Source organism: Lepidochelys kempii, chromosome 27 (genome assembly GCF_965140285.1).
Source record: "Lepidochelys kempii isolate rLepKem1 chromosome 27, rLepKem1.hap1, whole genome shotgun sequence".
NCBI classification, from domain to species: Eukaryota; Metazoa; Chordata; order Testudines; family Cheloniidae; genus Lepidochelys; species Lepidochelys kempii.
The window spans coordinates 13,302,531-13,313,322 of record NC_136406.1 but is presented as its reverse complement, the minus strand read 5'-3'; the positions used below and the strand labels follow the sequence as shown (position 1 = coordinate 13,313,322).

General features: G+C 54.5%; 1 protein-coding gene across 1 annotated transcript; it reads right to left on the bottom strand.

Moving 5' to 3' along the window:
- Positions 1-2,747: 2,747 nt before the first annotated feature.
- Positions 2,748-10,103, bottom strand: MRPL10 (mitochondrial ribosomal protein L10). Its single transcript, XM_073325852.2, has 5 exons — positions 10,036-10,103; positions 7,773-7,939; positions 6,502-6,666; positions 5,310-5,454; positions 2,748-4,120 (listed from the first exon to the last, which is right to left on the bottom strand). Exons 1-5 carry the CDS (start codon positions 10,076-10,078, stop codon positions 3,849-3,851), a joined length of 792 nt encoding a protein of 263 aa, XP_073181953.1. The 5' UTR covers positions 10,079-10,103; the 3' UTR covers positions 2,748-3,848.
- Positions 10,104-10,792: the final 689 nt, after the last annotated feature.

The window sequence follows — 10,792 nt, the reverse complement described above, 5'->3', positions numbered from 1 at the left end:
TTCACCCTTATCTCGACTGCTACAGCAGCACAAAGTAAAGTGGAGAGAAGATTGGTCCCTCCAGGGAGACAGGACCCAAGCCCCTTGCATTTCGAAGATCAGAGTTAATATCGTCAGCTATCTCTGGAAGGGAGTAGGAAAGCACAGAAGCCACGGGAAGGAACTAAATTGCAGGGGCATCAAGGAGGATGGAGAATGAGGAATGTTGCTGATCCAATGGCTAAAACCAACCCCTGCTTCCAGCAGCTCTCTCTGGTCACCTGTTTTCATCAAAATAAACATAAAATGACTTTTTTTTTTTTTACAAAACCCCCTTTTAAAAACAAAACCTTCCCCTCCCCTTCCCCCCCCCCCACCTACCTCAGTGCAGATTTCAGAGCTGTTATCACTCAGGTATTGTGAAGGGAGAAATCCAGTCAATTTGCAATGGGAGCACCAGCAGAAAACGCCACGCGCCAAGCCCAATGGCGGAAGAATTTCCACTTCGGTGCCTTGTGACAAGTATTTTCTCTCTCTCCCCCACACACAGTTGTAGCAGTGGGGCACCCACTGAACAATCTGAAAATGCAGTACCACTGTTGATGTTTACAGATCACGTGCCATCCAGCAGGGTCTTTCACGGCTGTATCAGATCGGCGGGAGAGGGGGTGGGAAATGGTCTACAGTCAACCAAAAGGGTCATTAGCAGCACACACTGTTCTTTCCTGGCTGCCAAGCAGAGCAAAGGCATGAAGTAGACATTCGCCCACCTTGAGAAGGGGACCGGGCTGCCTCGTTAGTTCACTGTGCTTGGGACAGAGCTGTCACGGCCAGCCCCCTTTGATCTCCTGTCCCTAGCAGCCAAGGTCGCCAGGCGCAATCAGGCTCCCTATTGCTAATCAGGAGAGCACCACACTTGCTTGGACTTGGGTCCTCCATTCGGGAACAAGAGCCGTGAGTAGCGAAGGGATCGGCCCTCCCAGACTCCTATAGCAATGCTGAGGCTCAGGGATATCAAGTGATTTATGCTACAAGCAATAACAAAGGGAGCGAGCCTGAAGCAGCCTGGAAGATGCAGAGGTCTACAGGCCCCAGGGAGCATATCCAGGTACCCCTGTGAGAAGATGCAGCAGCTCCCTCTCAGGCAAAAGGATGGCCGTGCGGTTGTCAGGCAGGAAGTGGAGGCAGAGAGCTGGGTTCTGTTTCAGGCTCTGCCACATCCTGTTACCCTGAGCTAAGTATAACTCTGACATCAGTGTTGGTGGGAAGCAGAAAGACACAACACTCCACACACACAGGCCACTGCTGAGTAGAAATCCCCCGTGTCTAGGAGCAGGCCACGTCCCAGCTGTGCCTCTGTTTCCCCAGCAGACAACAATCTCCTGCCATCTTTCATACTGTTAAAGGGACTTGAGATCCTTGGATGGAAGGTGCTGGAGAAGTCCAAAGACTACTACCCTCCTTCACTCACTAAAGCAAAGACTGAACCCATTTACTGTACAGATTGCAAGAGGCACTGGTGCATGTAATCGCCGAGATCACCTCCTGACATCCAGAGAGTTTAGTGCATCTCGGAGTGCAGGAGAAGCTCAGGTTAACACCAGACTTTGCTCTTTAATCTCCCAGGAGACCAGTGAGATGCTCTGCCACCCAGGCTTCATCTGCTAGGAGAAGGATTCCCTGTGCCTGGAGACTCAGCAGAGGCTGAGTTAGTAAAGAAACTGGACCTCCTCCTCCCTCCCTGCCTGCGCTGGGCTGGGCTGAGGATCAGGGAGGCCTCTGTGCTCTGCCTAAAGAAGGCTTCAGGCCAGCACCCTGTGGCACCAACACCAAGTGGGTCATACTGCAGCTGGAAGGGAAGCCAGCAAAGGAGTCAAAGGAAGGGGAACAGCTTTGTAAAAATCCTAAGAGCAAAGCCTCAAAGACTCCCGCAGCCCAGACATTCTAGAAAACAGTGTTTATTAACGAGTCCTCCCATTTCACTCCCACAGCCAGGCTGGGGCCAGGCCTCGATGCTTTGCAAAGCTTAGTTCAAAGCACAGATGAAGGAGCTGTCCACAGGCGCCGGTTAACACTCAAGCCGGAACCCGCTTTCAGAGAGTTTTTCCATCTTTGGAGGCGGCAGGCTTGTCATTGCTACTGCCTGGCTCCAGTCCATGCAACTTTGTGGCCAAGGCTATCGGGGGAAAAAAAAAAACGGGGGCCTACACCAATAACAATTTAACTGGCGGCATTGACAATGTTAGGACAAAGCCTTTTCCAGAGCAGGCCTGTAGATTTATGCCATCCGCAGCCCTGCTTCAGTGAGGCACAAGTCCACTCACGTCAAGTGGTGTTAGTCCCATTTACATCAGGGCTAAAATCTGCCTCCACATCTTCAATTCCCCATTGCTACCCAGACCCTGCCAACAGCAGCGAAGAGGATAGATTGGCTGCCACTTGACTACACTATGAACGCTATTTTGCTAACGTCCCGCTGGCATGTGGGGCAGGGTGCCTGCCATTGCTCTTAGGAAGGCACTGGGCTGTAGCATTTCTGTGCCGGACTGAAGCACAGATGAGAGAGAAGCAGGAGGTTCACCCCGGGGGAGGACAGGCAGGGGCGGCCCATCTGAGAAAAATAACCAGGATAGTCAAGCTCTCTACCGTTGGGCCCCATCTGAAAGAACAGAGCTGTTAGCTAAAGCCGAGCTGTCCACAGGCGCCGGTTAACACCTTTCTTTTCCCTTTTTTTCCTCCTCGGTAAAATGTTTCCAACACAAATAAGATTGGTCTTAAAATATTTGCAGGATTTAATTGAAGACTCCAAAATCTTTCACAGTTTAACAAGAACAGATGCTCCCTTCCTCCCCCGAGAAATTCTGTTTTACAAAAAAAATAAATAAAAGCCATTATCCGTCCACAAAAATGTCTCCATAGAAAACGTCCATCCTGCTCTAGGGTTAACCACGAAGGGGACGTCGACACAGCAGCTGGGAGATATAATACCCTGCTGGGGCAGACATACGTGCACTAGCTCTGCTCAAGCTAGCACCTAAAAATAGCAGCGTGGCCACAGCCGCATGGACTAGTCACTCGAGTACAACCAAGGGGGTTGTGAGACTATACACAGGCGGTTAGCTCAAGCCACGGCGGACCCAGTGCTATATTTAGGGGGGAGCTTAAGCAGAGCTAACGTGTGTACATCTGCCCGCACTGGGAATTACACTTTCCAGCTGCCGTGAAGGCATATCCCTCCGTTCTGTGTCCCGAGCATAGCCTGCTGTTTCAGTATCTTCTTCACTTCCGGTCTTAAAACAGTAGAGGAGTGTTACTGTGTGTTGTTAAACAGTTGGTGCCTTCCACCCTAGAGGTGGCTGCCTTTCTGTTCCCCTAATTGAGAGAGGGACTCTGAATTTCCCCATGTGCGTTCTGACCCCCAGAGCAAGTGATTCTCACAGCTGAATTGGTGGTGGTTGGAAAGCATACGCTACTACAAACAGTGTCCGCTCCACTCCCCACATCACAGAACAATCCTTCCCACTGAGGAAGACTCGGGATGATCCATCAGTGGCATTACCAGCTGACGAGAGGGGGCGTTACAGAAAGTGGAGGGAGGAATAGCTTCGCATGTCCAGGCTGAGAAACGGGGGGACTGGACCCACCTTGCAGACTCCACCCCCAAACAGTAGCACATTGCATTAGCACCAGTCTGACAGGTTAGTCCTCTAGGATCTTTTTCCTGCTATTTCTGTTGTTGGCTTAGACAGGCAATTGGCCTCTCCCACTAATCCCCACCCACCTGAGATGAAACTGGCAGGAACACGCTCCCTGCTATAAGCCTCTATGTACAGGATGTGGTTAATACACAGGGTGCCAGGGACCCGGCATCAAAGGCCCACAGAACTCTTGGCAGGCCCCAACTCAGCCTGGCCTTCCCCTGCCTTCCCATCAGTCTCCCCAGCTCCGCCACTTTGCTCTTTGATGTACTGGTCCAGCAAAGCCGTGAGGTGCACAGGGCTGTGATGCAGGAGAGCACATGTCTGGGATGCCAGGAGAGAGAGAGTGCCCACCACTTGCCCCTGGATGATTTCCATAGCAGGCAAATTGGAGTAGTTTACGACCCCCTGGTTGCTTAGGATGGTGTTGTCAATACAGGCACCTGAAAGACAAGAGAGGAGCAGAGACGGCTGAGTGCAAGATACTAGCTACAATGCAAAAGCTGGAAAGAGAGCCAGGGATCTCTTATTTTCCATGGGTGTGTTATGAAGGTGCTTGGTTATGGGAGTTTAATGCTGGTGACAGCTGCTGGATTTACAACCCTGGAGACCGTGTTGCCTTCTTTGCAGAGGGGGAAGGGAAAAGGTGATATGATTTGCTCGAGGTCTGGCAGCAAATCAGTGACAAAGTCAGGAAAAGAACCAGGGAGTTCCTGGCTCCTAGCCCTGCGCTCAGTTCAGTAGACAGGACCTAGAAAGCAGGTAGCAGCAGTGCGAGCTTCCCTGCCAAAGTGACTCAGACCTGACTTGAAGGTGGTCACTTTAAGGGGAGCGTGATCCTGGTCTCCAACTCTGCCAGCAAAGGCGGGAGGGGACATGCTAATGTGATGTGAGCACCTACACTCAAACCAATTCATCCCCCTAGCAGTCATGAGGTGGTCAGGGCTTTGGATTGCTCCCATCCTGGACTGAATTTCAACCAGTGACCTAAAGAGCTCCAGCCTCTTCAGCTGTCCGGTAAACCGCCCCACATGCCCAACTAAACATATTTCAGTGTCGTTGTTTGCAAGCCTGGTTCAAAGTTGTTCTCTTCTGCAGAGACCTCTTTGTACAGTCACGGGTCCATGAGACCCAAGGAGCAATTCCCTCCAGCCTTCTGCCATCAGGGAGCTGCACCAGCCGGGCTGCCACTGGACTGTGTTAACACAAACCCCTCTTGAACCTGCTGGGGACAGAGGGCAAAGCAGCTGTGCCAAAGATACCCAGGCCAACCACCTAGAGACAGAAACTTTCCCCTCGCAGATGCATCGAGAGGTTATGTGGGCCACTGGACAGGGCACTGAACTACCAGGCGGGACACAGGTTCTATTGCCAGCCCTGGCAGTAGTAGTTTACTCAGAGCGATGCCATGGTTTTCCCTCGGTCTGTTTACTCCACCCACCCTTTCTCTTTTGATCATAAACTCTTTGAGGCAGGGGCTGCCTCTCACTAAGTGTATGTACAGCACCTGCCGCAAAAGGGCCCTAACATCAGTTAGCACCTTGAGACACCCCTGTAATATAAATAACAGTATCTGATGCTCTCCAAGGAGGTTGATCCAACAGATTGGCCTGATTGAGGGAGACTCCTTACCTAGGAGGTTTATCTGTGGCACGTTCTTCAGGATTCGCAACATTTCCTTCGCCTTGATTTCTGGGCTCACTAACATGAGACTGCAGCCCACAAAGAGAGGAAGGAGGTTCTTGTATTTGGATACTGAAAGGTAGGGTCTCACGATCTGAAAAAGGGAGGCAAACAGTATGTGAGGTAATAAGGAGAGAGAGATCTCAGTTAATTTATCACACAAAGGCTGAAGCCATCTTCAAAGCACCACAGGGACATTCGTTTCAGGAGCTCCATATTCAAATTAAGCCCTTTATCTGCCCAGATGAGAACAGACCTGGGCCCTCTTCGAAATCTGAGACCAGCAAATTCCAGACACCCATTAACCAGAATTTTCAGCACAAAACCACCTTGAAATTGGATTCATTTAGATCAAGTGGCCAGCACCATCAGTTCCCCAGTAGCCAGATGTTTTTCTGACATTCCCTCTGCAGTGCTCATAGTCACATGGCATGGCAATGTGTTTAACATGCCTGGTGTTCCAGGAAGAGGCAGAGGAGGGAAAGCTTACATCCTCCAGTAAATGAATGAAGAGATCGTGTGCTGACAGCTGCTTAGAAGCCTCACCGAGTGCTGAAATGCAGAAGACTATTTAGTGGGGAAGGCCAGAATGAGCATGTTATACTTGTGTGCAGTGTACTGCACTTGAAAACAACTGCATTCAGGAGCAGGTGGGAACCAGGCCGAAGCCCTCCATGGTTTGGGACCCAGCTGCCTCAGATCTCCCCATTCCCTAGGAAACATCAAGAGAGCCAAGCTAGATGTTGAGCTGTGGGCAAGGCATTCTGGTGCAAGATCCCGGTGGAACACGCTCCTTCTCGTGGTGTGCCAGAGCACACCGATCGTCAGGACAATGCAAGGTTCATCTTTTTTTGGCCAACCATTCGTTTGCCCTAGAAGCCAACCTCCACTATCTTAGCCCATCTGGTGCTTTGATGTAGACGGCACTTAACTCCAGATGAGGGTCTTTTTTTAAATACACGTAACAAATCCAGAAAACACAACAAAGGGCGCACAATAATCTCCACTCCCCCCTTTTTTTGGCAGTCTAGGGGCACAATCACGCACTGGGGCTTTGCCACAACCCCTTAAGAACTAAACCTTGCTCCAATAGGAGCAGCCTGCTGCGTTGGATTTAGCTGCTAGGCAGCTCCGACTGTACCTCATTAGGGAAGAACTTGACATGGATGTTGTGCTTCCTGAGGCGGTGTTTCATGAGCAGCATTTCCTCGCTGGGTATAAAGTTGTGCTGACACACGGCGATCATTTTACTGTCCCGGAATGTCTCCGTCACTTGCCGGCGTAACAGCTTTGCATAGCCATTCTCCTGGGAGAGGGAGAGCCGTATTTTTTACACACAACTGTCAAAGCCTAGATCTGGGGGAAACCTGGGGGCCACCCCGAAGCCTGCGCAGAGAGAGCAATTAAGCAAAAGAACTCTGCCTTTAGAGAGCTCCAGTCATCCAAGAACCTCAAAATGCTTCGCAGATGTGGGCACCATCCCCAGTTTACAAATGGGAGAACTGAGAGACAGAGATTTAGTGACTGGCCCATGGTCACACACAGAGTGAGTGGCAGGGCCAGGAATAGAACCAAGGAATCCTGACTCCCTGTTCCCCATTTTAGCTACTAGCCCATAGTACCATGTGAACTAGGGGTCTGATCCTGCACCCACTGACATCAACAGGCCATTAACTTAGCGAGGAGCTGGACTGGGTCCTTCACAAACAAAGAGCCAAGACGGGAAAGAGCAGAATGCAAAGGTTGAAGAGGCCAGCTCCAGAGAGACAGCATGGGCATAAGGCCTGATCTGAGAGATGCCAAACATCTCCAGCTCATACATGCTTCAGCAGGCGTGATCGGGATACCCAGCACCACTGATGAATCAGGCATGCAGCGAGCAGAAGGGCCGATCAGACCTTAAAGCCGAAGGGATGTAGAAATGCTGAGAAATATGGGAGATAGAGGCTTTGAGGGAGACCTATCACTCAAGAGGCTGGTAGAAAAAACAACAACAGAGCAACAAAAGGAAAGTCCAGACCCAACAGCAGCAAGGACAAGAAAGGGAAATCCAACTATAACCTGAGAAGGTTTCCTAGAGCCACGAATCCCCAGCGCCTGTAAGCGAGCCTCCCAGCCCGGGGCCAGAGGTTTGGGCTAGCAGGGCTCAAGGTAGGATGCTAAAAGGCTATGTAGGCTGGGGCTTGGGGTCTCAAGCCTGGGGGCACTGGGGGCTTGAGATGCAACGTCAAAGCATCTTCTACGCAGCTACTTTTAGCATGCCCAGGTGGGCCCTAATGACCAAGCGTTTCAACCCGGGCCGAGAGACTTGCTCCCAGGTGCAGGGTAGACACAGGCTAAATCTACAAGGTTTCTGTGCAAGACCAGAGCTGCTCGCAGTACAAGTGCTTCAGCCCCATGCTCAGCGCTTACCTCCTTGATTGCTCTGATGTAGGGAGTGACGCACTTCTCTGGGATGGCCGGTTTGGGGGCGATGTATTCAGTCACCGCCATCAGTTTCTGCCGCTCAAAGTGCATCGCTTTCCAGTGACGAGTGACTGACTTGGCATAGCGGACGATCTGCAGGGTGGGCAGCCAGCCTGGTGCAGGAAAGAAAAAAGAACGATGTAGTTCATAGAATCATAGAATATCAGGGTTGGAAGGGACCTCAGGAGGTCATCTAGTCCAACCCCCTGCTCAAAGCAGGACCAATCCCCAACTAAATCATCCCAGCCAGGGCTTTGTCAAGCCTGACCTTAAAAATATCTAAGGAAGGAGATTCCACCACCTCCCTAGGCAACGCATTCCAGTGTTTCACCGCCCTCCTAATGAAAAAGTTTTTCCTAATATCCAACCTAAACCTCCCCCACTGCAACTTGAGACCATAACTCCTTGTTCTGTCATCAGCTACCACCGAGAACAGTCTAGATCCATCCTCTTTGGAACCTCCCTTCAGGTAGTTGAAAGCAGCTATCAAATCCCCCCTCATTCTTATCTTCCGCAGACTAAACAATCCCAGTTCCTTCAGCCTCTCCTCATAAGTCATGCGTTCCAGTCCCCTAATCATTTTTGTTGCCCTCCTCTGGACTCTTTCCAATTTTTCCACATCCTTCTTGTAGTGTGGGGCCCAAAACTGGACACAGTACTCCAGATGAGGCCTCACCAATGTCGAAAAGAGGGGAACGATCACGTCCCTCGATCTGCTGGCAATGCCCCTACTTATACATCCCAAAATGCCATTGGCCTTCTTGGCAACAAGGGCACACTGTTGACTCATATCCAGCGTCTCATCCACTGTAACCCCTAGGTCCTTTTCTGCCGAAATTCTGCCGTAGTTAAATGCGCCTCAGCTCCTGGGCCTTTGATCCCAAGTTGGACTGTGACCTGGGATGTTTAACAGGACCCCCATAAGGGATAAGTTCAGCCTGGCCCTGCCACTACAGACTGCAGAGGCGTTTCAGTAACTGAACAGCCCAAGATGCAAAGTTCTGACCCAGATCTGAAATTTGGGGGCAGGGGAGTGCGCAGGGGTCATATGAGGTTCGGAAGATCAGGACCCACTGCAGCAATAAGTGTGAAATGCCAAGTTTGGATTTACAGGGGGGAGGAAAGGAGGAGGGCAAAGAGATCAGCTCAGACTCATCTCTATCCCAGACCCAGCAACTCATCAGGTGCAGGCTCTCCCCAGATCTACAAGGCTGTAACTGCATGGGGGCTACTGGGATACAGGGAGTCCCCCATGGGTGGGGACAGTCACTGGAGCTTGTGGGGAGGGAGTTGTCAGAGGAGTGAGGAGAGTTACTGGGGCAATGCTAGGGATGGGGGTTCAGAAAGACAGAGGTGATGCTGGGGGTCTCTGGCGGTGTCAGAAGGGTGAGGAGCAATGCTGGGGGGGGGGGAATCCAGAGAGAAGGGGGAATCTCTCGGGGGGGGGAGGGGCTGTTCAGCAGGGTGTGGGGGGGCAATACTAGGGATAGGGCTTCAGAGAGGTGGGGTGATGCTGGGGGTCTCTGTGGGTGTCAAGGGGTGGGGATCTCTGGGGGGGTTCAGAGGGGAAGGGAGCCCTACTGTGGGGTCTCTGGGGGTGTCAGGGGTGGGGGATCTCTGGGAGGAGGTTCGGGGGGGCCCTCCTAGGGGTCTCTGGGGGTGTCAGTGGGGGATCTCTGGGGGGGTTCAGAGGGGAAGGGAACCCTACTGTGGGGTCTCTGGGGGTGTCAGGGGTGGGGGATCTCTGGGAGGAGGTTCGGGGGGGCCCTCCTAGGGGTCTCTGGGGGTGTCAGTGGGGGATCTCTGGGGGGGTTCAGAGGGGAAGGGAACCCTACTGTGGGGTCTCTGGGGGTGTCAGGGGTGGGGGATCTCTGGGAGGAGGTTCGGGGGGGCCCTCCTAGGGGTCTCTGGGGGTGTCAGTGGGGGATCTCTGGGGGGGTTCAGAGGGGAAGGGAACCCTACTGTGGGGTCTCTGGAGGTGTCAGGGGTGGGGGATCTCTGGGGGGAGGTTCAGAGGGCGAGGGGGGCCCTGCTGGGGGTCTCCGGGGGTGGGGGAATCTCTGGGGGGTTCAAAGGGGGGAGGGGGGTCTCTGGGGGAGGGTTCAGAAGGGGGGGACCCTCCTGGGACAGGGCTGTCAGAGGGGCGGGCAGGTCTCTGTGGCCGGGGGCAGTTGCTGGGGTCGGCGGGCCCGGGGGGGAAGGTCCTTACCCGTCCTGCAGAGCCCCCGGCAGCACAAAGCCGCTGCCGCCATCTTAGCCGGGAAGAAGCCGAGGGGGGTTGTGGGAAGCTGGAGGACCGCCCCCCGCGCGGGGCTGGGCGGGGGGAGTTCAAGGGGCCGGGCGCACGAGGCTGCCAGCGCCCCCCAGGCCGGCAGGGGGAGCCCCCCCGCCCCTGGGAGCCCCCGGAAGCGCCTGTCTCCTAGCAACGGGCACGCGCTACGCGTATCCTCCGCCGCCTGCCCGGCCTTTCCCGGGGAGCCCCCAACTCTGCCCCCCCCGGCCCCTTCCCGGGGATCCCCCCCCGGCCCAGGCTCTGCCCCCCCCGCCCCTTCCCGGGGATCCCCCCAGCCCCCCCCGGGGATCCCCCCCGGCCCAGGCTCTGCCCCCCCGCCCCTTCCTGGGATCCCCCCCCAGCCCAGGCTCTGCCCCCCCCCGCCCCTTCCCGGGGATCCCCCCCCGGCCCAGGCTCTGCCCCCCCTGCCCCTTCCCGGGATCCCCCCGGCCCAGGCTCTGCCCCCCCCGCCCCTTCCCGGGATCCCCCCGGCCCAGGCTCTGCCCCCCCCGGCCCCTTCCCGGGTATCCCCCCCCGGCCCAGGCTCTGCCCCCCCGCCCCTTCCCGGGGATCCCCCCAGCCCCCCCCGGGGATCCCCCCCGGCCCAGGCTCTGCCCCCCCCGCCCCTTCCTGGGATCCCCCCCCAGCCCAGGCTCTGCCCCCCCCGCCCCTTCCCGGGGATCCCCCCCCGGCC